The sequence below is a fragment of the Alligator mississippiensis genome, chromosome 3 (assembly GCF_030867095.1).
Source record: "Alligator mississippiensis isolate rAllMis1 chromosome 3, rAllMis1, whole genome shotgun sequence".
NCBI classification, from domain to species: Eukaryota; Metazoa; Chordata; order Crocodylia; family Alligatoridae; genus Alligator; species Alligator mississippiensis.
The window spans coordinates 214,602,469-214,630,383 of NC_081826.1; the positions used below are offsets into that span (position 1 = coordinate 214,602,469).

The following is a 27,915-nucleotide window of genomic DNA, read 5'->3' on the forward strand; positions in this document are numbered from 1 at the left end:
TTCACAAATCTTCCCTTTCTTCTTTTATGTCTTTAATGTTTTTGTGCATTGCTCCTGCTCTGCTGCTCTCTGACAATACTTGTTTTGACTATTCATTTGCCCATTTTCCCCAAAGTTATCTTTACAACTTCTTTGATGCTGCCCTTCTGCATGGAATGCTCTACCCAACCAATAAATATGGCTGCTAACCTCTCCTCACAACCCATACATAGGAAGCTTAGAAGAAATAATGAGTTCAGTATCTGTTGGATGTACTTGAAAAACGTTTATCTAATTTTATCCAACTGCATGACATCAGTATTCCAATATAAGGGTACACATTTGATGGCATCCCTATTCTCCACTCTTGGTATCTGACTTACCTCAGATTGCAAGTTCCCTGGGGCACAGCTGTTACCTCCTTTGTAACTCTACAGTGCCAAGCACAATAGAGTCCCCATTTTGAAATCTTGATGCTCTACCACAGTACAAAGACACAGTAATAAATCTCTCCTTACAGATACTATATTTCTAAGGCTGGAAACAGACATTACCTTTGTGCCACCATAACAATTTTTACAGCAGCAGAAAGTGAACGTAAGTAGATGCCCATGCCCTTTGTCACACCACAAATGCCTTTGTTTGTAGACATGAGAAAAGGCAGTAATAATCTGTGCTACATTATTGCAGCAAACATCTATTTAATTTATGGCAGAAGAGTGCTGCCTGCACTCTCTAGCCACCTAAGCAGGCGCTGCTGGAGTTTGAAGGGCCCAGTTCTGGGAGCCCTGGGAATTTTCATGCAGGACCAAGCCTCAGACCTGGGAGCACTGGCTCAGCTTTCATCCTTTTTACAGAGATGTGCCCTTGGCAAACAACAGGGTACATCTTTGTAAGTGGGGAACCCTGACTTTCCCTGCTTACGGAGACATGCCCTAGAGATTCTCAGGGGTGCATGTCTGTAAGCACAGAACTTGTCAGCCATTGTCCCTCATAATCAATTGGTGGAATTAATTGACATGTTTTGTCAAATGAAGCGGATCGGTTGTGCAGGGGTGTGTCCCAGCACAGCTGATCCACTTGTGGAATCAAAAAAAATATATGCCTTAAACTTTGATTATTTTAGTTATAAGATGACATAACCGCTTTGTGTAGAATTGCTGGCTCGATACAGTAGAACAGATAAGGGCAAGTGTTTGTTCTTTGTAACTCTTCTGCAAATGCTTCGCTCACCGCGGCCTTGAAGGTAGAAAAAAAAAGTATGTACGAAGTAGATTTCCAGGTGCAAGAAGGAGGTTTGTAAACTAACCCTATCTCCCCCATAATTCCCATCCTGATAACAGCAAAAAAATAATAAAGTAATATTATAGCCGCTTTTCATGCTAATTTCACTATATGATCACGTGAGTTGTAAGCGACTGTTAAAAAGTATATAAGCCTCCTGATTTTGCTCTTGGGGGGGGACCCCTTCCAAGTGCTTGGGAAATCCATGTCACTTTGGAACTCCCCCTACAGCTGTAGTTTCTTTTAAATAAAAGCTTCTGCTGACCTGACCCAAAAGTACTCTGTGTGTGTTTCCACGACAATTCCTGGTGCCGTGACTCGGATCCAGAACACAGGCTGAGGAAGGAGGACCGCAGGCTACCCCCCCCCCGAACCCTGAGGCGCCAAACTTGAGAGGTAAGAGACCTAATTCAAAATCTCTATAGGGGTTTCGGAGGAGGACTGCCTGTAGGCTCCCAACTTGGCCGTGGTAACTGGATCTGAACCTTGTTAAAACAGGTCAGTCTGAACCTTACTGCCGGCTAAAATTTTCTGTCTGGTAAAGGATCCCATTTTGTGTCTGGTAACGTACGTTTTAGGGAGAAACTGTTTGAGGCACCTTCATCCAACAGCACATCGGGCTTGTAGTTAATTAACTAAGGCGGTGTGGGGTAGGAGGTCTGGCTGACTGAATAAATGTGCATGTGTGTGTGTATTTAGAAATATGAGCCACTGACCAGGACTGAGACTACGGTTGGGCTCAGCCGCCCCAATTCTGCCTGACAGGGCAGTTTTGAAAGCAAGGGGGCCCAACTGGAACCTCGTGACCCAGTGGACAGGGCTTATTGAATGAATGTGTGTGTGTATTTAGAAATATGAGCCACTGACCAGGACTGAGACTACGGTTGGGTTCAGCCGCCCCAATTCTGCCTGACAGGGCAGTTTTGAAAGCAAGGGGACCCAACTGGAACCTCGTGACCCAGTGGACAGGGCGTCTGAGTGATTTTGTCTTTTCCAAACCCCTCGTCCCAGTAGCTTCTGCCGAAAGCAGAAGTGAAAGGATCCCTCTAGTGTTTCCCTCCCCATTTCCATTTTATGAGCCGGTGTCGGGTCAGAAGCCTTTTGTCTGGGCAGTAAAAAACTGCGGGGCAAGGCACTGAGCAGCCCGGACATCCTAAATAAGCCTCTCCTACGTCTCCCTGTGTGACTGAAAATGGGAACAAGTCAGTCTAAACAGGTTCCTGTCCCCCCTAACTCCGGCGTACTTTATGTACACACACTATTCTCCCGAGACTTGCAAGTACCTGGATAAGTGGAACTGGTATACTAGGGATGATCCTGTGAAACATTTTCCACAGGAAGGAACATTTGATCAGGATAAAATAGTGCACTTGAGAGGGGTGTTAGAGTCCCGTGGATCCAAAACACCACAAAACCAGTAGGACGCGTTCTTTTATTGGTATGATGAAATGTCCAAAAGGCGGACAGAATCTCAAACTAGGAGCCTAAAAGACTCTCAAGAAAAATTAAAACAGCAGTTAAAAGCTGTTCGGGAAAAATTGGCTGCTCCCCCAAATTACACGCTGGCCACCGCTCCAATGTATCCAGCATTGCCCGGGGCACCCCCACCACCGGAGCCAGCAGAGGATATCCTTGACCTTTGTTCGAACCCCGCTCTCCTGGGACTCCCACATCAGCAACAACCGGTTCAACATCAGGCTGCAGCCCAGGCTAGTGACCCATTAGCTGAAGCTCCTTCAGTAAATCCATCCACGGAGCTTAATAGTCCGGACTCATCCACCATATCTGCCACTCAATCATCACCAGTGTGGCAATTTACTCCTGGGTCACAACCCACCACAGGTGTATTTAAAAGAATGGGAATAGGCATGGAAAGATCTCCCATCAATCTGAGATCCCGAACTGCACAAGTTTACCCCCTAAGACAAATGCCAGACATTGGCACCGATGGACAAAATATAATAACTGTGCATGCACCCTGGACTCCAGGTGATCTCTACAATTTAACTCAAAAGTTCCCAAAAATCAGAGAAGACCCAGAAAAATTTCAGGAAGAATTGCAGACTGTTATAAATTGTTATAATCCAACATGGGCTGACATTAATCAGCTCATGCGATCCATTTTGCCCAAGGAGACTATGCTACGTCTGTACGCTGCCTGTACTTGGCCAGATCAAAACCCAGGGATTGGCCAAGACTTTATTGACAAGAGAAATGCTTTGGTTCAGGCAGTTCTCACAATTTGCCCAAAAAAGGCAGACTGGACCAAAATAAATACCTGTAAACAAAACAAAAATGAACACCCCAGTGACTATTTAGAACGCCTCAAACAGGCATTTAAACGATACTCAGGAAAGGATAACCCAGTCGGAAATGCTAAACAAGCAATAGTGGCAGCATTCGTCCAGGGACTTAACCCTAAAATTGCTGAGAAAATTCAAACAATAATTATTGGCTGGGAAACTAAAGATTTGACTGAAGTCCTTGCTGCGGCTAACCATTTTCATAACAAATTGGAACGGTCTAAAGACAGTGCCGAGTTTAAGTTAATGGCCTTACAGATTTCTCAGTTGCAGGGTCCAGGTAGAGGAAGGGGACGAGGACGGGGAAGGGGAGGCCCGGGTAGATTCAGGGGAAGAGATAGATCCTTGAGCCCACAAAACCCAGGCTATGGGAACCAATGTCATTATTGCAAGCAAGAAGGACATTGGAAATCAGAATGCCCCAACCAACCCGGCCAAGGACCCAGACCCCAGCCCCCACCTCCACTTCCTGTCAATTTTCCCAGTGTTAAATAGGACAGCCTGAGGGACAGTGACATCATTGCTCCTTTGCTTGCTACTGACCAATCTGGTCCGTTTGTTGAATGCCTTATTTCTGGTAAACCTGTCTCCTGTCTTGTCGACACCGGAGCGTCCCGCTCCACGCTAAAGGCTGCTGAGTTTCCTTTTCTACCTTATTCTCCTGAAACTGTAAATGCTGTCAGTATAGGTGGACAACCTATCCCACATCCCATCTCTGAACCTGTCTCCATCTCTATTGGCCCTTTGTCTGAAAATCATGCCTTTCTTCTTAGCCCCTGTACACCTGTCAACCTTCTTGGTAAGGACTTGCTGTGTAAACTGGGATGCATGATTTATTGTAGCCCAGATGGTGTTTACCTTGAGGTACTGGAACATAGGGAAACCGAGCTTGTGGCTTTGCTAACCCAGGAGTACTCTGATTCTGACACTTCCTTCTTGCAAGAGGAACTGTTGGCACGAGTACCTCCACAGCTGTGGTCCACCCATGCGAATGAAGTGGGGCACATGCTGAGTGCTGAACCAGTGCGTATCATCCTGAACCCTGCCAAGCCACTTCCTCGTGTCCCACAGTACCCCATCTCAAAGGAAGCTGAGAAAGGGATCAAGCCTGTCGTTTCCTCACTCCTTGAGCAAGGGATTATTGTCCCAATACGCTCCCCTTGCAACACACCTATCCTACCTGTCAAAAAACCTGGTAAAGATACGTATCGCTTTGTGCAAGATCTTCGAGCTGTAAATGCCGCTGTGTTACCCGCTTTCCCCGTGGTCCCTAACCCTGCCACTATTCTTTCCTGTATCCCTTCAGATGCTACATATTTCACAGTAGTGGATCTTTGTTCTGCTTTTTTCTCTATCCCCGTTCATAAGGATAGCCAGTATCTGTTTGCATTTACTTATCAGGGATTTCAATATACCTGGACAAGACTCCCTCAGGGATATACAGAGTCCCCAACCCTGTTTTCCCAGATCCTAAAAAAAGATTTAAATCCTATCACGTTCAAAGGGGGGTCCACCCTTGTTCAGTACGTTGATGATCTATTGTTAGCCTCACCCACTTTAGAGGCCTGTGAGCAAGATACTTTGACACTCCTCACAGCTTTAGCTCAGAAAGGCCACAAGGCCTCAAAATCTAAATTGCAGCTCTGCAAGTCTAAGGTACATTATTTAGGGCATGATATCTCAGCAGGAAAACGACACCTTTCCCCTAGTAGAGTTGAAGCTATCCTCAACATTCCCAAACCTATGACTAGAAAACAGATGAGGGGATTCTTAGGTGCAACGGGTTATTGTAGACAGTGGATCCTGGGTTATGCTGCTTTCGCAAAACCCTTGCAAGCATTCACTCATGATACCACCCCGGAACCCCTCCCTTGGACTCCTAAAGCCGAACAAGCATTTGTGGTCCTTAAGCAAGCCCTCACTCTTGCTCCTGCTCTTGGACTTCCTAATTATAAGAAACCCTTTACCTTGTTTTGTCATGAACGGGAAGGAATCGCTTTAGGAATACTCACTCAGCTGCATGGTGAAAAGCATCGCCCAATTGCATATTACAGCTCTGCCCTTGATCCCGTAGCTGCGGGACTTCCTCCTTGCCTCCGTTCAGTTGCAGCTGCTGCCTTGTTGGTTGAAAAGGCAGATTCTCTAGTTTTGGGACACTCTTTAACCATTGCAGTTCCACATGCTGTGATGGCCCTTCTGCTCAAGGGCAAAACTCAGCACATTTCCAATTCCCGTCTTACTAAATATGAGAAACTTCTACTGTCAGCTGCAAATGTAACCTTAAATCGCTGTTCAATTCTAAATCCTGCGTCACTTCTGCCTATTCCCTCTGATGGTGAGCCTCATGATTGCCTGTCTATCACAACTCAATTGTTAACCCCTCGAACTGACAAGGACATTCCTATCCCGAACTCTGACCTTGTTTTGTTTGTTGATGGTTCCTGTCTTAAAAATGATGCAGACAAATTAGTTGCGGGATATGCAGTATGCACTCAGTATGCTGTTTTGGAAGCCTATTCTTTACCCCAAGCTCGTTCTGCTCAAGTTGCTGAACTCATTGCTTTAACACGTGCTTACATTCTTACAAAAAATCAAACCACAACCATTTATACTGACTCTAAGTATGCTTTTGGTGTTGTTCATGATTTTGGACAAATCTGGAAACAAAGAGGGTTCCTCACTTCATCAGGGACCCAAATCAGTCATGGTTGTTATATAAAAGCGCTCTTAGAAGCTGTTCAATTGCCTCTTGCTATTGCTATTGTCAAATGTAAAGCTCATGAGAAACCCTTTGATGATGTCACACGAGGAAATGATCTGGCAGACCGTTCTGCCAGAAATGCGGCCCTTTCTGGCCCACAGGCTCCTAACTCTGTTTTTGTTTGTTTTTCAGCAGACCAGTCTCCTTTGGCTAGCCTTTCAAGTCTGGCCCTTCTTCAAAATCAGGCCCCCCCAAAAAAAATAAATGACTGGCTGCGTGCAGGATGTTCACTGCACCCCGACTCTCTCTGGCGCTCCCCGGACGGCCGCCTGGTGGCGCCTAGAGAGCTTTTGCCACATCTTGCTCGTTTAACCCACTCTGTGGCCCATACGAGCAAAGGAGGAATGATTGCTACAGTACAAAGAAATTGGTTTGCCCCAAATTTTCCTTCCATGGCACAACAGTACTGTAGCTCCTGTCCCATCTGCTTAGCTCACAACATTGGGCAACGGATAAAAACGACACCCGCAGCCCATCCCCCTCCATGGGGACCGTTTGTAAATCTGCAAATTGATTTTGTGCAGCTACCTAAGTGCTGTTCTTATGAATACATTCTTGTTATTATTGATGTGTTCTCTGGATGGGTGGAAGCCTACCCATGCGTACGTGCTGATTCCATCACTGTAGCAAAAAAATTGCTCAAAAAATTCATCCCTAAATTTGGATTGCCTCTCACAATAGATAGTGACCGTGGCACCCATTTCACAGGACAGATAATAAAAAACATCTGCCAAGCACTCAACATACAGCAACACCTACACTGTAGTTATCATCCACAGTCAAGTGGTGCTGTAGAACGTAAAAACTCTGATTTAAAAACGCGCATTTCGAAGATTTGTGCTGAAACAGGCCTCAAATGGCCTGATGCACTGCCCATTGCTCTTATGCACATTAGAAACACTGTTAACAGAAAACATGGCCTAACCCCTTATGAAATACTCATGGCATGACCCATGAGGATGCCAGCTACACCACCTGTTGCCCCTCACCAAACAGACCTACAATTAACTGATGAAACTGTACTAAATTATTGCAAGGCATTAATAAAATATGCCAGGTCTGTTCATTCACAGGTCCAAGAAGCCTTACCTCAACCACCGGATGTTCCCTGTCACAACCTCGAACCAGGGGATTGGATCTACGTAAAGGTCTATCAACAAAAAAACGCACTTCAACCCAGATGGAAAGGACCTTTCCAGGTACTTCTAACCACTAATTCTGCTGTTCGTTGCCAAGGTCACCAAACGTGGACTCACGCCTCGCACTGCAAAAAGGTATCACCTCCATTAGACCCCAAAACAGCTGTATTCCAACCAAAGTTGGGATCTTTCCCTGAGGCCAAGGACAAAGACCCTCAGGACCTCACTCAGGCAAGTGAGGAGCATCAGGGTGCAAGTGCTAATAACCTCTCCCCTGCACCCAACACCTCAGCCCAGCCGGATTCATCAGTTAAAGAACGAAGATATCATCTTCGGCCTCAAAAAAAGTGAATGCTCCCATTCAAAAGATCACCACCTCGATCAAGACCAAGAGCCGACATTATCAGTCCTTTAGATAACTTGAGCCCAGAGGACAAAAAAAGACTTTGGCTGCCATCCTGGGTTTGGCTGATAGTGTTCTTTTTCTTACTGGTGCTGGTTATGTTTGTTGTTAAGATTCTTTGTCCCTCCTGTATCTAAAAATGGCACTGATATCCTTATATATCACACTTGGGTATCTCAGTATCACCCAAGAGGGGTGGGAAAAAAATTTGTATTTGCAGATCTCCCATGCGGTGGCTCAAGCTAAAAATAAAAGTGACTGCTGGATATGCTCTCACAGCCCAGCACACCTACACCAAGGAATCCCAATGATCGGAGTACCAATATCCCTCCAGCAATGGGGAACAATAAACGGCGGCTTCGTTAGACACTACTCGTTAGCTGCCCATCGGTCCGCTCCTAAAGAATGGAGGGCCGCCCCTGCTAACTGGATAATCTCCCCAAGAGTAGAGGCGCCTTTCTGTTACAGATCCAACAACACCGGAGCTTATAATAAAGCCACACCTGTAGGACACTACCCTCATTGCCTAACTACTCTAGATTATAGCCCTAGTAGCACCAGTGAAATCCTGTTGGGTAACGTACCCTCTCTCAATTATACAGGATTCATGGTCTACAACTTTTCTAAGGAACCTCATGTTGCTCTCATTGCAAACAGATCAGAATTTTACATTCACTCCAATTTTACTTCTTATAATATATCTCGGTCCAGCAGGATAACAGCTGAACGTGGACCGTCCTATACGATGCATATCAATCGAAAGTGCCGGATAGGACACAACAACTGTCAAGATTTGAGTACCCTTTCTGCCCCAGGCCTTTACTGGCTCTGCGGAAACAGGGCTCATAAAATCTTGCCCTGGAATTGGGTGGGGGCATGCACTCTTGGACGTGTTATCCCTGGTTTCGAAATGCATAGTGCAATATATCTGAAACAAGTAAAAAATTTCAACCATCACATGAAAAGGGCGGTTAACCCCTTAGCTACCAGAAACACAGGGTTCCATCGATTTGTAAAAACCTTCATACCGTGGCTTGGAATAAGAGAATTGAAACTAGCCATAATTAACATTTCAGCCACAATGGAAGCTATGGGAAATGCCACTGCGGATGCAATTCAGGCTCTACAAAAAGAGATCTCCCAGATCTCACAAGTAACTATACAACACCGCATAGCCCTAGATTACCTATTGGTATCCCAGGGAAGAGTATGTGCCTTAGTAAACTCCACCTGTTGTGTCTATGTCAATCAGGACATGCGAATCAAAACTGACATTCGCAAAATCCGAAATCAGTTAAGGGTCCTACATCAAGTGGCCTCAGAAAATACTGACTGGGGTCTAAAAAAAAATGTGGTCTTGGCTAACCTCCTGGCTCCCAGATTTCGGGGCCCTTGGCAAAAAAATCCTGTATAGAATATTGTTTGTCTTGATAGTTCTGATAATGTTCTATGTCTTAATGCAACTGATCCTCTGCTGCGTGAAAGCCAGCAGGGGAAGCTTTAGCAAGGCAAGAAAACCCACAGCAGAGTCTAGAATAATGGTGTTACAAAAGTGTGAGCAGATTAAAAAAAAACATAAAAGGCTGCATGATAAAATAGAGGGGCTCATGAGAATGGAAATTTAAGGCTAAAGTGAGACTAAATAGTCTCAAAGGGGGGGGGTTGTGGAATCAAAAAAAATATATGCCTTAAACTTTGATTATTTTAGTTATAAGATGACATAACCGCTTTGTGTAGAATTGCTGGCTCGCTACGGTAGAACAGATAAGGGCAAGTGTTTGTTCTTTGTAACTCTTCTGCAAATGCTTCGCTCACTGCGGCCTTGAAGGTAGAAAAAAAAAGTATGTACAAAGTAGATTTCCAGGTGCAAGAAGGAGGTTTGTAAACTAACCCTATCTCCCCCATAATTCCCATCCTGATAACAGCAAAAAAATAATAAAGTAATATTATAGCCGCTTTTCATGCTAATTTCACTATATGATCACGTGAGTTGTAAGCGACTGTTAAAAAGTATATAAGCCTCCTGATTTTGCTCTTGGGGGGGGGGACCCCTTCCAAGTGCTTGGGAAATCCATGTCACTTTGGAACTCCCCCTACAGCTGTAGTTTCTTTTAAATAAAAGCTTCTGCTGACCTGACCCAAAAGTACTCTGTGTGTGTTTCCACGACACACTTTATTAGGTGATATCTATTTATACCTTAAAGGTTACAAAACATAAAGCAGCTGCCCATGCTTATAGTATTCAGATTCTTTGTAGGGATAGGTCATTTATTGCCCTGAGAAGATGAGGGTTGTGAACGAACTATAGATATATACAGCTGCAGCAAACAGCTGCATGGGACTGCTGAGGTGCTCTAGGTATGTGCTGAGGCTTTTATTTCAAAGGACATTGCTTTTCCATTCAGCTGTGTTGGGCCATTGCTGTGCTCCAGCTGAGTGGAGCTGCAAATTAAGTCATATACCATCCCAATATGAAAAATCTAGGTTCTACTGTACTTTCTAAATTTACTATGCCTTCTGATTCCTGAAGGCCTTGATTTCACTGAATCCAATGCCTAATAATAACATTAAACCAAATGTTAGTTCTGACTGGGTGACAAGTATCAATACATCTCAGTTACCTGTTAGTTTGTATACATATGACCTGTGAACACATATGGACTGTGTTCACACTTTCAAAAGCACATCTGAATGTTTTAGTTTTTTACTTTTTTGTCTAAAGCTTTTTTCTTGTAACCCAACATGACATTATGTTTATTCCAAATAGAAACTAACAAATAACTTTTGAACTGATCAGTAAAAAAATGTTGTCTGAAGCAAATTAAGCTAATATTACAGTATTAGTTGGAAATGAACAAACGACTCCCACACTCATTTGATTATATTGACAGCTTGTGCATTATTTGCTCATACATCATTTCTGAAAACAGACATAACTCATTTGCTGGAAACTAACTGTGTAATTAAGTTAACATACCAGTTATTAACATGATGCCAAGATTGTTTTGACTTCTATTACATCACAATACTCACATGATCTCTTTGTCCATACATCTATTAATAATAATGACATATTTTGATATCTAGCCAGCACTGCTCTGTTCCCGGAATTTAAAAGAGCTAACAATTCTGGATTAGGAACCAAAGAGCTAAACCAAAGCTAATAACCTTATCAGTACAACTAATCTCATAAATAATATTCCAAGTCCTATGTTTGCTCTTCTGTTTCAGCTGGAAGAGTGTGGCAGTGCTGGTAAAGAGAAAGGGAGAAGGACTCTACTTGTACCTCCGCCCCAACCATTTCAGTGCTTGGGAATTACCCGGACATGCGAACTGGCGCAAAGTTGGTAAAGCTGGGGTGAGGACATCATCCCTGCTGCACTGGGAAGCCTCACAGGGACCAAGGTTGGTGCTAGAGACCTACACCGATGTAAGTCAGTGTCTGGAGGGGGGTAGGGCCAGAACCCCATGCTGGCTCTGCTGCTGAGCTGGGAGCCAGCTGATTAAGGCTCGGTCATTCCCCCAGCAGGGATCATGAGCCTCAGCTGTGCAGCAGAGATTGCACCTGATTGGAGCAGACAGCCAGCAGGAGATCCCAAGAAGCCCCAGGAGCTTAGGCTCGGTAGTGAATCTATGGCAGAGTGAGCCAAGCACTGTACATAGTGAGGAGCAGCTGAGCTGTTCAACCCTTCATTATTCTCATTACAGACTCTCAGGTATCCCGGGAGCTAAATCTGGCACCTACAGTGACAAGGCTGGGCACAGATAAGACCTTAAGTAATTACATAATTGGAGGTACAAAGATGGGAGTGTAGGGGTTGAACGAGCTCCCAAAACTTTGGCCCTTCAGGCAAGTCAGCTGGTCACGAAGGACACAGTACTGTAAGAGACAGGGGTCATTCCTGTTGCTCTTTTCCTGCTCAAGGATTGACTGTTCTCAGACCGAACATTACCTCCTGTAATTTTGCATCAAAGTCATGGCAGGTAAAACTAAGAGAGGACAGGAGCAGACTCTTCTGGAGGAGGGAGTGAGCCAAGCCTTTCCCCAGTTAGAGGCTAGGTATTATGTGGTCACCAAGACTTACCAGCTTTTCATAGGCAGCAACAGTGACCCCGTGACAAGAAGACTAAACTGCTTGTGGCTATTTGATAGGGAAGAGTTCTACACAGATTGAAGGTATAATCTGCCATATTACTCACTGAACAGGTGGCAAAAACACTGCACTTGTCTTTTGCCTTTCCTCTTCATCTCTAAGAAGTGTCACCCACATTAAACATGAAAGCCACAAATGTCATTACTACATATACTTTTCAACTGATATAACATCAGAAAGTGAACAGGCAAATCTGGAGCTAGTTTACATGGCAGAAGAGGCTGGAAACTGGCTTCATTCATAATGGTCCAGTCAACAATACTAGCCTTTATTGTCAACTTGTCTGCTGATTGAACTAATTTTGCTCATATATCATATTTTATGCCCTTCTAATAGTTTTCCGTAGATTCTGGTCATAGCTTTAGCCCTTCAGCTAGGGCTGCGGTAGTTACGGTACTACAGTGTAAATGGGACACTGCAGCAGGTAGAGAGTGAAAATCCTGGTTTCTTCATTTTTGGCAGCTATAGAACAGATCACTTGGTGATCTCTTACTTCTTAATATTCCTAGGAAAGATGGGAAAGAGCAAGGCAATTTTGGCTCAATATTTTGGACCTCTCAACTGGAAAAAAACTGAGTAAGCAAGCCATTCTGCTTGCTCAATCAGTCCCAGAACAATTGTCAGGTAGCTGAAAATGAACCTGTTCTCACTTGAATTTCTAGAAGGCACTGCATATGTATATAGTGTGTTATACATAGCATTTGAGATAATTGGAGCTATTAGACATGATTACTGGAGACTGTTTGCATTTTGGTGTTGTCATAAAAACCTAAACATCCACTTCAAGTTTCAGTTTCATAGTTGGTAGGGTCAGAAGGGACCTGAGGAGATCATCTAGTCCGACCCCCTGACGTGGCAGGAAAGAGTACTGGGGTCAAATGACCCCAGCCAGATGTTCGCCCAAAGTGTCCTTTGCAGTCTGCAGTAACAACTTTACCAGATGAGCTCCCAAAACTTCTTATTTTCTGTCTTCTCCAATTTCCCTTGACAAAAGCACCCATTTTGTGGTATTTTATTGGACTTTCTCTTCAGCCTGATGCATCCATGCTATTTTCCAAATGTTACTGCTTCTTCCTCTTTAACATCTCCAGCATTTATCCTTTTCTCTCATGCCCTACAGCCAAATATCCTGTTAAGGCTTGCATTTTATCAAACGTTGATTAGCATACTATTCTCTCTGACCTTCTATATACACGCACATGGACGCGCGCATGCACACACACACGACCTCCCCTTCAGTCCTTACAAATTGCTAAGTTCCTCTTCCTTTGCCCTTGCTCCCCATTACATCATTCCCCATTGAACTCCAACCAATATTGTATCAAACTTAAGCTCCTTAGTAAATACTTTCAAAACACACATAATTTTGCCCTCCCCTTCTCCTCTCTTTTTTAATGCTTCATTTTGCCTACCTATGCTGTATAAATGCTCCAGCTTTGTAATATTTCACACAATCAATTTTATGCCATCTTCCTTGAAGCCACTTATGTATATGACCAACACATGGTTATCCACATTGCCTAGATCCAGCCCAAATTTAAATCTTTCTTAAAAACTTACTTCTATGCTGTTTATAATAAATTGAGTTGCTCTGTAGGCAAATTGCATATCAATTATATTTCTTGAGTATCAAAACAGCACAAGCTAAAACAATTGCATGTATGTTACCTACGCATTTACTTTTCAAAAGTTTTCCAGTATCTCACAAAGCCCTGTTCCCTCCTCAACTGATGGGGGGCAGTTTTTTTAAACTGAGCTGTCTCAAAGAAAAAAGGACACGGAGTCAGTCTAATACAAATTGTCCCTTCCCTTGTCCTCTATTTGTTTATCCTTAGATTTGGAGCTCCTCAGGGCAGAGACCACTTTTCTTATGGGTTTGGAGAGGACTTGAGGTCATAGCAGTTAGTACAATTAATAGTAAGCTAAGTCTACAACAAATCAAGCCTATAGGAGTTCTGACAAGTTCCCTTAACTGAAAGCAGCCTTCATATTGCTCAGCAATATGTTATATGCATGGCATTTGTTGCAAGGAGATGACCTGTGTGTCAGGTCAAAAATAGCAACTTGAATCTTTTCTTTCCTAATCTCTTCCGTAATACTCTTCTCTCCAAAACAGGACCAGATCTCTAATTAATACAGTAATGCTTAGTATACCAAGTTAGTTTGCTGATTTAAAGAGCTATCATGAAATTTAATGCAGTATAAATTCAAGATTATGCTACAGACTTTAAAATGATGTCAGAATATTAGAGAAACTGCTGTTTTTCTATTGTTCTCATTGAAACCATCCATTTTGGCCAGGTTCTTTTTGTTTCTGTTGATAACATTGTTAAAATGGTAAGAATGATCTGATCTGTGTGGTTTTTCTTATGAAATAAATTGAGTTCCATTACTATAGCATTATTGTTGCTATTAAAACTATTACTATTAATAACGTTAGCCTTTTAGCAATATCCTCACTTAATTTTAAAAACATGTTGTAGGAGTTCAAAGGGAGCAACAAAGCCAATAAGGATCACATTAAGCCTCCTGTTTTGGTGTGCAGGAAACATCATTTACATTTCTCAAGACAAATCTTGGCATAAACCGGGGGGCAACTTGGCTCTGTTCAAAGAACAGCTTTCTGTCAATGTCAAGAATGAACCTAAAGAGCAAAAATGGTGAACACAGAAGGCTGCACTGAGAGCTCTGAATCAGGAACAAACACTGAGCAAAGACTAACATTTATCCAAGCTTTCCATTTGTTTCCTCCATTGCGGACACATTAATATGTATGCCATCACTTCATGTTGCTATGTACTTTAGCAACAGAACAGAATAGTAACAGGGAAAAATAGAAAATCCAAGTATATGCTATATTGAACTCATGTCTCTATAGAGAAAATAAAAGTATCTATTTTTGGCATAAATCTTGGAAAAAAGCAACTGCATAGACACATACTACTCACAATTCTTTGTGACTTCTTAAACCTTCATATGAAATATTTGCTAACAATCTTATCATAACATGTAGAGTACAACTCATAGCTTTGAGGAGATTAATCAGACTTTAAAATATTTAAATACATTTTTAAAAAAGAAAAACATGTTTTATTTGTTTTATGACCCCTGCCAGAAGTTCATTTAATAGAATGATGGGAACTAATCCCCGATTCTAACAATCGCATGTGCTGCCATGTTAAATGTGAGTGGTAGCACATATGATTTTGGGATCAGGGATCAGATCCCATTTGTACCCTTCCTAATTGATAGTGAAGGGGGAGCCCAGGATCATGATCCTGGGCTCCATTCACACTGGCAGGTTCAAAGATGAGCAGACACAGTGTTGCATGCAAGTACTGCGCAGGGAGAGTTAACTGGCTCCTTCTGTGCAGTAAACTCAAAGTCAGCAGCCCTGCATGCCAATAAACTCCCTTCCCCTGCTCCCTGTCCCCCATCCCCTAACCCCAAACTTGCAGAGCCCTGTGCAGCCCCAGGCTGAGACTCTGGTTGCTGGCATGGGGACAGGGCAGCATGGGGTCTCCAACCTGGCCAGGACTGTTTCCCCACCCCAATGCTGACGATCAGCTGAGCTTGAGATGTCACATGCTCACTTTAAGATGCAATGCAAATCAGCCACAAAGATGTTCTACATTATATGTAGAACACCATTGTATCTAGTTTCTCATTTTATCATGCCATTAATTGCCTGAACATGTTGCAGGATAACTCATTATGGCACAACTAATATATTAATCATACCATAAAGCTAACATCTGCTAGGGCTTTATATCACAAAGGTTTCTGAAAAGTATTAGGTTGGTATATTTAGAGAATGAAGGCTTCTTTCTGGCCACAAAATAGAGAACATAGGAGATACTGTCTTCCTCAATCATGACCTGGACTGACCACCATTTCTACTACCAGAGAAGTATGCCACTCTTTCTAGATCCTATAGACACTATTGTCAATACTGCCAGTTTTGGTGGCAGTTTTGTGATAGGTACATTTTTTCACTAAGAACAGGACTGAGACTACAGTTCAAATTAGCACAAATAGCAATCTGATCCATGGCATATCTGCACCCATAACTCCCTGTTCCTTTTTCTTCTATAGTTTGTTATACTATTAGCAGTTGGAAACATATACTTGTTTTTCAATCATACAAGGGAAGATAGAGAAAATATAACTATCTGTATTCTGTTCTGTGCGGCATCTTTTTTCTCTTAAAAAATGCACAGCAACTGCAAAAATAGAAATGCACATCAGCAGCTCCACCAATAGCCCTGCACAACAGCTATGCAGCCCTCACATCATTGAGGGATAGGACATTCATGTCCTCTGCTCTGCAAACAGGATGGGAACAGCCACCCCCACCAATGAAACAACGAAGGGTGATGTTGGGGGAGACTCCCTGCTACAGGGCACAGAAGGAGCCATTTCTTATCTGGACCTTTTTGCTTGAGGGGTCTACTGCCTTCCAGGAGCCAGGATCCGAGATGACACAGAAAGGATCCCTAAGATAGCCCACCCAACGGATCACTACCGCATGCTTCTTGTCCATGTGGGCACCAATGATACGGTGACATCATGAGAGAATCATGGGTACTACAAGACCATGCGGATGAAGCTCCAGGACCTAGGGGACCAAGTGGTCTTCTCCTCAATCCTCCCATTCAGGGGATGAGGATAATGAAGGGAAGAGTGCATTGAGGAGATCAACTGAAGACTTCAGAGGGAAATCACGGTCCTCTTAAGAAAGAAGAAAGAGGATTATAAACAATGGAAGCTTGGGGCGGTCCCCAAGGAGGACTATTCCAGGATGGCCCACATTTGCATGGAACAGGCTAAAGACAGGCTAAAGCAGCATTCAAACTTAGATTAGCAATGGGAATCAAGGACAACAAGAAGTCCTTCTTTAGGTACATAGGGAACAGGAAGAAAACAAATGGGAATGTGGGGCCATTGCTCAACAACTCAGGAGAGCTGGTTACTAGCACTCAGGAGAAAGCTGAACTCCTGAATGGCTACTCTGTCTCAGTCTTTCACTGGACCAAGGGAAAAACCATGCCAGGTAGAGTACAGGATAAGCACAGTAGGAATAATCCTATTATTCCTACTATTGCCATAGAATTGGTATATGGTCAATTAATAAAATTAGATGCATCCAAGTCAGCAGGACTGGATGGTCTTCTTCCAAGAGTGCTGAAGGCGCTGACCGAAGTCATTGCAGAACCCCTGGCAAAACTCATCCGCAAGAGGAGGCTGAGAGGTGATCTTGTGGCTGCCTACAAACTCATTGGGGGGGCCAGCAAGAAATAGGGGATATAATGTTTACCGGGGCACCTGTCAGGGTAACTAGAAATAATGGCCACAGACTGGAAGAGAGCAAATTCAGATTGGACATCGGGAAAAAATTCTTTACAGTGAGGGTTGCTAAAATATGGAATACGCTTCCAATAGAGATGGTGCTGTCCCCTTGGAGGTATTTAAAAGGAGATTGGACAGACACCTGGCTGGGGTCATCTGACCCCAGGACTCATTCGTGCCCAGGGCAGGGGTTCAGACTCAATGATCTAATAGGTCCCTTCTGACCTTAACATCTATGAAACAACTCATGGTGCTCTGGAGAAGTCCCTGAGGACTGGAAGTGAGCCAGTGTTGTGCCCATCCACAAGAAGGACACGAGGGAGGACTCGGGTAACTACAAGCCAATCAGCCTAACTTCCATTCTAGGGAAAATCCTAGAAAAGCTCATCAAGGAGTCTTTCTGAGATAAGCTTGCAGAAGGCAAGATTCTGAATGACAGCCAGCATGGCGTCATTGCAGGCAGGTCTTGCCTTACCAACCTCATCTCCTTCTATGACCAGGTAACTCACCACCTAACATGAGAGAACAGGTTGACATTGTATACCTATCCTTCCAAAAAAGCCTTTGATCTAATATCCCACAATGTCCTCATGAGAAAATTGGAGGATTGTGGGTTTAACTCTGAGACAGTCAGGTGGGTGAGAAACTGGCTGCAGAATAGGACCCAAAGAGTCATAGTGAATGGATCTGTGTCATCCTGGCCAGAAGTGGTCAGCAGTGTCCTGCAGGTGTCAGTGCTCAGTGCAGTACTTTTCAACATCTTTATTAATGATTTGGATGGGGGGGTGAAGAGCTCACTGGCCAAGTTCGCGGACGATGCCAAGTTATGAGGGAGTGTGGTCATGCCTCAAGATAGGCTACAATTACTGGCAGACCTAGGCAAGCTTGCAAGTTGGGCGGATCAGAACCTGATGAAGTTCAACACTGAGAAATGTAAAGTGCTCCATCTCGGGATAAGCAACCCCCAACACATCTACAGGGTTGGTGGCACCAAACTGCCTAGCACCATGAATTAAAGGGATCTAGGCATAATAACAGACCACAGTATGAATATGAGCCAGCAGTGCGATGTTGTAGCTAGTAGGGCATATAATACTCTGGTATGCATCAATCAATGCGTCTCCAGCAAACCAAGGAGGTGATTCTTCTGCTCTACTCAGCACTGGTGAGACTGCAGCTGGAGTACTATGTCCAGATCTGGGCACCACACTTTAACAAGGAATGGACAAGCTTGAGAGAGTCCAAAGAAGAGCCACTCGTATGATCAGAGTCTTAAAAAGAAAGCCATACAAGGAAAGGCTGAGGGAGCTGGGACTCTTCAGACTGAGAAAAAGTCTGAGCGGGGGACCTGGTAGCAGCTTACTGCTACACTAGGGGAGTACATCAAGAGCTCAGTGAGCAACTGTTCACCAGGGCACCCAAGGGGAAAATGAGGAATAATGGCCACAAACTCCTGGAAGATCAATTCAGGCTCAACATTAGGAAAAACTTCTTCACAGTCAGGGTGTCCAGAGTGTGGAATAAGCTCACTCCAGAGGTAGTGCAATCACCTATCCTGGAAATCTTCAAGAGGAGACTAGACAGTCACCGTGCTGGGGTCACCTAGCCCCAGTTATCTTTCCTACTTGGTGCAGGGGGATGGACCCAATGATCTTCTGAGATCCCTTCCAGCCTTACAATCTATGAATCTATCAGATGGTGTCACCATGTAGGCTTCAGATTCCTCAACCTTTGTAGACAGCTTGATGGCAGTGGTCTGCATGCAAGAGACAGTATTCAGTTCCCAGGCAGAGGGAGGAAGCTCTTGTCTATGAGAATCACCGATTTGCTGAGGAGTGCTTTAAACTAGGCATGACTGGGGGAGAGGGGAAGGTTCCATTGCTGTACATGAAACCACTACTGTACACAAATCCCCTTTCCATGATTACCCAGGAAAGGGCTTCGGCGTAGTGGACATCCAGATGAACACTAATGCCCTGAGATACTTGCATAGTGACAGAAAACCTGAGGTGACCAGAGGAAAACTCAGGTGCCTTTATGGAAATGCCAGAAGCATAGGCAAACAGGAGGAACCAGCTCTCCTTCTGATAGCTGACACATTCAACCTCATAGGGTTGATAGAGACCTGGTGGGACAGCACCCATGACCGGGCAGTGGATATTGATGGCTATAGGCTCTACAGGAAGGATTGCATTAGGAAGAAAGGAGGAAGAGTGGCTCTCTATGTGAAACAGTGGTACCCCTTCCCTGCAGGTCAGGTTTGATAGCAGGGAGAGGTCCCTTGAGACCCTCTGGGTCAAGATGCAAGGGGGTTCAGAAGAGGGAGACCTGATGGTGGGAGTCTACTACAGGCTTTCCTGCCAAGAAGAGGAGAACAATCAGGCATTCTCCAGGTAACTGACTGAGGCAGCCAGTACTAAAGACCTGACTGTCATGGGTGACTTCAACTCCCCTGACATCTGTTGGGGGACCACTCAGCCAGCTCCAGCTGGTCAGCCAATTTCATGGCAACTCTTGATTACCTGTTTCTGTCACAGGATGTCGAAGGACCGACTAGGCAAGAAGCCACTCTGGACTTAGTGCTTACCAAAGGGGAGGACACGGTAGGGGATAGGGACCTGAGGATTGGTGGTACTCTGGGTGACAGTGACCATGATCTGATTAGGTTCACCATCCACTGGAAGGCTAGGATTTCAGCTAGTAGAACAGAGATCCTCAATTTCAGAAGGGCAAACTTTAACAAATTCAGTTAGTCTAGTTAGAAAGTCCCTCTGTGACCATAAACTGGAGGATCTGGGGGTTCAGGAGTAATGGTGCCTCCTCAAAGGAGCAATCCTCTCTGCTCAAAAAGAGGCCATTCCCATGAGATCCAGAAGTGGGAAAGGAGCCAAGAAACCCACTTAGCTCAACAGAGATATTAGAAAACTTTTGAAAAAGAAAAAAGACACATAGAGGCAATGGAAAAAAGGATTGGCAACCAGAGAAGAGTTTACTCATATAAACAGGGTCTGCAGGTATGAGATACGGAAAGCCGAACCAGGCATGGAGATTAAGCTAGCATCCGAAATTAAGGAAAATAAACACACAGTCCTTCTACTGGTACATGGGGAGCAAGAAAAAAAATTGAGCTCCACTATAGGACCCCTACTGAATATGAAGAAGCAGGCCACAGTAGATCCCCATGAAAAGGCAGAGCCCCTAAATGGTTACTTCACATCAGTATTCCAGAAAGCTAACAGGAGCTGCGCACCTGTCCAGAGGCCCAAGGAATATGGGGAAGTCAACACACAACATGAAATCAGCCCCGACCAAGTGAGGGTCCTCCTAGACAACTGGACGTTTTCAAGTCTGTTGGCCAAAACGACCTACATCCAAGAATCCTAAAAGAACTGGCTAAACTCACAACAGGGCTTTTGGTGAAGCTATTTGAAAAAGTTGTGGAACTTGGGAGTGATCCCAGATGACTGGAAGAGGATCAACGTAGTACTCATCTTTAAGAAAGGGAGGAGGGATGACCCTGAAAACTACAGACCGGTTAGTGTGACTTCAATCCTAGGAAAAACTTTAGAAAAAATTATTAAGGAGGCCATCAAATGACAAGCTTGTAGCTGACAGGGTATTAAGAAACATCTAGCATGGCTTTGTGGTGGGTAGATCATGCCTAAGGAACCTGGTGTCCTTCTAGATCCAGGTAACTAACCAGCTAGACAAGGGATATGAAGTAGACATCATTTACCTAGACTTCAGTAAGGCCTTTTACTCTGTCTATCCATGAAACTCTCTCAGTTAAACTAGAGAGTACTGGCCTGGACTAGCCTACAATGAGTTGGGTAAATAACTGGCTTAGAGGCTGGTCCCAGAGAGCTGTAATCAACGGGATGGCCTAATCCTGGAGGGCTGTCTCCAGTGGTGTCCAACAGGAATCGGTGCTTGGATCCATGCTTTTCAACACATTTATTAATGACTTGAAGAGGTGGAATGCTCTATAATTAAGTTTGCCAATGATGCCAAGCTGTGGGGAAATGAAAGCACACCAGAGGATAGGGTAAGGATCCTGCATGACATAGACAGACTGGTTCTATGGGCTGATCAGAATCAGATGAGGTTCAATAGGAAAAGTGTCAGGTCCTTCACCAGCATAGGAAGAACCTTCACCATAACTATAGGATAGGTGGTAGCCCACTGGCTGGCACAGCATCTGAATGGGACCTGGGGGTCGCAATCAACCAGAAGATGAATATGAGCCAATAGTGTGATGAAGTTGCCAGCAGGGCAAATAGAACTCTGGCCTGCCTCAGCTGATATGTTGCCAGCAGACCCAGAGAGGTGCTTCTCCCTCTCTACTCAGCACTGATGAGGCCATGGCTGGAGTACTGTGCCCAGGTTTGGACACTGCACTTCAAGAAGGATGAGGATAAGCTTGAGAGGGTGCAGAGAAGGGCCACCCATATGATCAGGGGCCTGGAGGATAGGTCATATGAGGAGAAACTTCAGGAACTAGGCTTGTTCCGCCTGCATAAGAGAAGGCTGAGAGGTGACCTGATAGCTACTTACAAGTATATCAGAGGGGAGCAACTCTTCAGGAAGGCACCCATGGGGAGGATAAGGACCAATGGTCACAAACTGTTAGAGAGAAGATTTAGACTGGATATAAGGAAGAACTTTTTCTCCATAAGGGTAACTAGAACCTAGAACACACTCCCAACAGAGGTGGTGCAAGTCACCATCCTTGGAGGTGTTCAAGAGTTTGGACAAGCGCCTCTTTGAGCTAATTCGAGCTCATTAACCTCCTGCTTATGGCAGGGGACTGGATTTGACGATCTTACAGGTCCCTTCCAGTCCATTGATTCTATGAAACATCTATATCTTTGTTTGAAAGTATTTCTTATAAATAATTATTAACTGTTCCTAACTCTTGTTTGAACAATTCATGATGACACTATGTCATACTATTCAGCACTTACCAGGAGGGGAAAAATGTTATCTTCTACACTTTAAGAATGTGTTTCAAACAGTAGATTAATTTTAAAAATAGGCATCACTGTAAAATAAAGAACTTGGCTCAACCCTTTTTAGCAAAATAATAATAAAAACAATTAAAAATAAGTTGCTAGTGGAATGAAAGTAAATGAAACAGGGTACAGATTTGTATGCAAGCTTTTGTGCCCTGTGACCATAAAATAGGAGTTCCCAAAAAGAGTTTTATGAACCACCTGTGGTCCACAGAGCACTTGGAGAGCTTTTCTCCTTGTTTCCAGCTGTAATATCACATTAAAGACAACTAAAAATACATTAACTACTTCTTCATGCAAGTAATTTCTATAGTTATTGCAAAGATGTTATATGGCTGCAAGTAGGAAGAGAGAGGAGTGTACAGTTATTAATAGAAAAGGAGGGGGTTCAAAAGACAATCGCTTTATTAAAGTGAAGTCCATAATATGGTAAAGTTTGGAATTTTCTGCCACAGAATCATTCTCAAGGGTCACTTTCAGTGTTTCCCTATTATTCTGAATTCCAGTAATTTATATCCAACAGTTAAAGTTAAATGTCTGATTAGTACCTTAAGCAAATGCCTGCTCTGAAACGTCTGGTTACAGTTAGCAATGTGCCTAAGTACCTTGCTGAATCAGGGCTCATTTGCTAAATAAACTACTACAGATGGTATTGGGTTTTTAGTAAAAACACATTAAGTGACATTAAATGGATTGCATGGAGCTGTTTCAATATCAAGTCACTTGGTAAAAGAATATTTGATATCTTCCATGTTGCTGGATTTTTGGTTATAGCCATGTTGCTCTAAGGACATAGGCAGGCAAGGTTCTTTGGGTAGATGTGATATCTTTTATTAGACCAACTGAGTAGTAGGAAAATAGCTCTCTGCAAGCTTTCAGGCCCAATCACCCTTCTCCAGGCACAGGGAGTCTCTGCTGTTCTGAGATTTCCAAGGAATGAAAGAAGCTAAAAGTGTGACAGGATGTCAGTGTGAATGTAAACAGGTGTAAATTAGGAAAATAAAAAAAAAAGATGGGGGGAGAGAAGAAACAAGAGGGAAAAATGCCAAAGGTAAGTAAGGGAGACTACTGTACTTGCATTCTCCAAGGTAGAAAAGAGGCTGTCTGTGTTCTTATGCACCCAAATGAGAATTTTCTAGATGCATGAGTGACATTTTGGACATTTATACTAGGGCTGTGCAAAGCTTCGGTTGCTGATTCGATTCGAATCTGAATTGAATCAGGAGACCCTTTAATCTCTGCAAATTGAATCAGAACCCTTTGAAACGATTCAGAAAAATTTGACGACTCAGACAGACACAACTTCAAATGTTTTTTTTACATACTTCAAGGTACAAGGCGGCTCGTTTATGCTGAAATGGTGGGGTGGATGGAGTATCCCACAGAAGCATGGAGGGGTCCCCAGCATGCTCGACAGCGGACCTGGAAGTGGACCAGAAGCACTTCTGATCCACTTCTGCCCTCTCGGCTCAGCAACTGGTGCCTCCTGGGTCTGGGGGGGACACTGCGTTGCCAACTGCTGAGCTGGGAGAGCGCGGGGAGGCCCCCGGCGTACTCAGCAGCAGACCCGAAAGGGGACCAGAAGTAGTTCCAGTCCACTTTTGGGTTCACTGCCAAGCATGTGAGGGGCCCCCCCATGCTCCTGTGGGATGGTCCATCTGCCCCACCATCTCAGCATTCGTGAGCCACGCCTGGTACCTTGAGGTACGTAGAAAAAACATTTAAAGCTGTGTCTACGGCCATATCTCTGATTCGCTGAATCAGCATTGAATCTTAAGATTCAGATTCGGCTGAATGAAATCGGGGACAGTGATCTGAATCAATCAATCAAATCACTGTCCCCGATTTAATCCGAATCCAAATCGAATATGGCCCGTTTTGCACATCCCTAATTTATGCACAGTTAGCAAGTGCTTACACATCCATGGATAGGTAAGCAGCCCTCTGGCTACTGAGTATATGCAGTAGGCTATGCACTGACTAGGCAACTATGTGGCTATGTATGTAAGTACACTGGGTATGAAGAAGTTATAACATTCTACCTGGCAAAAATCCAGGACTAGTGGGTGTTAGATGCTGGAGGAGAATGATTCCTAATGTTTAGCCCCAGTAGCTTAGGGGTTAGGGCAGTGGGAGACCAGGTTCTGGGCCCCAACCTCCCCACTCAGATGAGGTTGTAACACGTAACTTTCGACTTACAACCAAACCACAGATCAGGCATTATCCAGTCTTCCTTTGGGATCTGGTTCCATGGGCAACAGAGACAGGAAGATATTTGGGGCTAAGAGAAAGAGAACAAACTAGAGGGTGTAAGCTCAGTGATACGGATGCTACACTAGGGAGGAGCAGGCCCTTTCTCTCTGAGACAGAACCCTTCCCTAGCACTCTCTAGCCACTGACTATTAAATGCAAGGGGCATTGGCTCAGCTTCAAAAGCAGGGCTGAAGAGGGGACTGGATAATGTCTAGCCCGGGATACTGCCTGGTTAAAGCTTATCTGCCCACACTATAAAAGATAACAGAATTGTAACCTGTGTGTAAAATGCTATGTACATGTTTTGAAAATGATCATTTGGGTGAGTAAAGGGTCACAGAATTTGGCCCAGAGAGCACAAATGAGAGGTAAATACTTGCCCGATAGTATGTCACCATTATAGACAAGGCAGGCCAGAAGACTACAGAAATTTCTATGCTCTCTTTTTTTTTTTTGATAGATGCTTTGCAAGAGCTTTTCAGCTTTTCTTGATTTTGCAGACCTTGTTGTATTTATCATTTTCTTGAAAAGAGCCTCCCTCTGCTCTCCACCTTGCTAGTTAACCATATCTAGCTACAAGTCATACCTAGTTACTTGAACCACAGGTACATCTAGGACAATTACACTTATATTTACTTTACATGGTTCCAATTACCAATTTATAATTTGTACCTGAACTTACAACACCTCTTCACATTAAAAGGCCTGTGTTTCATGTGTCCACTTTCTGTTTAAGGCCTGTTTTCTTTTCACAGCTTGACTACTGCTCGCCACATTCAGTTTACTATTCAGTTTACTCTCAGTTGCAGGAGAGGCAGCACCCCCAAGGTCCTAGCACCTGCCTTTGTGTATAATATGATTATATATGCCTATATTTATTTGCACCTGCATTGTTCACTCACTGGGTCACTGATGTATCTTTGATAAAACCAGTACTTGTTCCAAGAAACCCTGTTTGCAAAATGTCTACTTTATGTTGCAGCAGTAGTGCCAAGGTTATCTCACCTTAGACCAGTCTCCCATTCTCCAAACGTAGCATTTAGAATAGTCCTCACAATCTTCTGCTTCTTTTGGTCTTGTGGACAAAACACACTTTTTGCGGGGATTGGTACACCTCACTGTTCGATGTCGCACTCCTTTGCCACATTTTACAGAGCACTGCAGGAAACAGAAACGTGTGATTTACAACTGTTCAACATCCATAAATGACTGGGTATTCAATCTAGAGGATTTAGGTAGCCTCCAATACGATTCTGATAAAAGACTGGGCAATATTCACTCTAGTAAAAAGTTACTTTAAATCAGGAGTTGGAATCCTACAGTTTGCAGGCTGTATCTGGCCTTTGAAGACACTAGATCCAGCCCATAGGTAACTGGCTGCACACTCCAGCTAAGGCAACAGAGGAGGCACCCCCAGGGTCCTAGTGCCCAACTTTTTGTCTCTATTCCCTTCCCAGCATCTCCTGATCATCGAGGAGCTGTGGGGAATGCAGCCTGCAGTGGGAGCTGGGTCATAAGCAGCAGCCCATGGTTGCAAAAGCTTTAAATAAAATATAAACCCTCCTTTTAATTAATTAATTAATTAATATAACTGGTAGTAATGGTAGGTCACAGAAGACAAATTGCCTTTGGCTTTGAAATATAAATGTTTTTCCTTCTTACTCTACCAAAGAAGTACCCAAAGAAAATACTGGAATATTAAGGTGTGCTTATATCTAACATAGATATTTATTTGTGTCTGGGGAACATTAGTCACAGAAATTGCACAGGAGTGAAGGACAAAGGAGTGAATACACCGAGTTAACCATGAATCCTCTTGGGCCTCCTGTTAGATTAAAATTAAATTAAAATTAAAAAACTGAAAACTTCAGTGGTTTTGTGATTGCTCTATTCTCGTTGGTTCTGATGCTGAACTAGTTAAGATAAGGATTAAAACAGAAGTACACAAAACCCCCTTATAACAGTGTATGACATCCAAATATATAATGGATGTGTGCACACCCACAAAATAAAAAGTAATAGAGGAAAGTTAAATGAGAAATAACGTAAGAAATTCTAACTACTGTTTTCAAGAAAAAGGTGGAATAAAACTTCAAACAATCCCTAAATGCAAATAATAGACCTTCTTTGGAATTCATTTCAAAATTGCAAAATTATATATTAAAAGTATATATGTAGCAGTCCAATTTGTTTTACCACATCTCTTTGCTACAATTAAAAAAAGAAATCTATTGGAGCAATAATGTGTGAAAACTGCCTTAAAATAGCATGGTTGTGTACAGTTGGAAGAGATGGCAGACAAGTTTTGGCTTTTAAGAGCCCTTCATCAGAACTAGGAAAGGAAGGTCCTGCTTTGAGCAACAGGTTGGACTGGATGATCTCCTGAGGTCCCTTTCAACCCTAATTTTCTATAATTCTATGAAGCAGTTACAGTCCAAGCTAGGTGCAATTCAGAACAACTAATTTAGTTTAACCTCATTATGCCAATGAATTTGACCACTTGAAAGGGAAGTGGGAAGTGATCTGTCAAGCAAATAAACAGCAGAGAGAACAAGTAAGAGCTAAGCTATATAATGATGCATCAAAGCAAGGTCTTGGTCCATGGTTTTTGATGTGCAGTAGAGTGATGAATTTCTGTTCATAGGCCCATTTTCTGAAGCAATTGTTTTAGATTCCCTTTGAGGACAAGAACTGTGAGGTCCTGAAAATGAGCAGCCAGTTTACATTGTGCTTTTCTCATTACCTCCACACTGTATACTCAATAGATCACCAGATTTCCTTGTTCTCCCTTTCAACTGTCCACTCACCCCACATTGCAGGTCTTCCCTTACTTGTCCACTCTCCCCTAGGAAGGTCACAGAACTTAGCTCATCAGGCTGCTACCAATGACTGCTTCCCTCTTTTACTGTGCTCCTTACCTAGTCACATGCCTCTTCACACCCTCTTTCATCCTTCTGTCTACCCACTACCAGGAATGCTGGACTGAACAGATGGGTGGATGGGTGGATGGGTGGGGTCTCCATGGAAACTGTCCTAGGACCCCTGTGGGCAGACTGTATTCCACCAGGTGGATGGGTTGGGGGCTACAAGTGGGCAGGGAGTGGCATCTGGGAGTGGGGCAGGCAGGTGGGGCTGATGCCAGGGCCAGGATCATGGGGCAGAGACAGTACAGGGCCAGGGCCTGCAACAGGTGCCAGTTCTGTGGGCAGGGATGTGAAGGGAGCAGATTGTGGCTCTGCCCCAGGCCCCAGTCCCACACTGTCACCATTTCACGGTCT

At 43.8% G+C, this 27,915-nt stretch overlaps 2 protein-coding genes across 4 annotated transcripts in view; one reads left to right on the forward strand and one right to left on the reverse strand.

The window, feature by feature from the left end:
- Window positions 1–27,915, reverse strand: part of ADAMTS19 (ADAM metallopeptidase with thrombospondin type 1 motif 19) — a 277,546-nt gene that overhangs the window by 22,951 nt on the left and 226,680 nt on the right. For all 3 annotated transcript variants that reach the window (XR_002087243.2, XM_019478175.2, XM_019478176.2), the window contains one exon: window positions 25,643–25,795. Coding sequence is in view for 2 of the 3 variants with exons in the window: in XM_019478175.2 (XP_019333720.1) it covers window positions 25,643–25,795 (153 nt within the window). In the remaining variant the exon portion in view is untranslated. The remainder of the gene's footprint in view (window positions 1–25,642; window positions 25,796–27,915) is intronic.
- LOC132249537 (uncharacterized) lies at window positions 1,069–10,006 on the forward strand. The gene is made up of 2 exons (XM_059724887.1): window positions 1,069–1,659; window positions 7,401–10,006. The coding sequence occupies exon 2, from the start codon at window positions 8,009–8,011 to the stop codon at window positions 9,281–9,283; it is 1,275 nt and encodes a 424-aa protein (XP_059580870.1). The 5' UTR covers window positions 1,069–1,659; window positions 7,401–8,008; the 3' UTR covers window positions 9,284–10,006.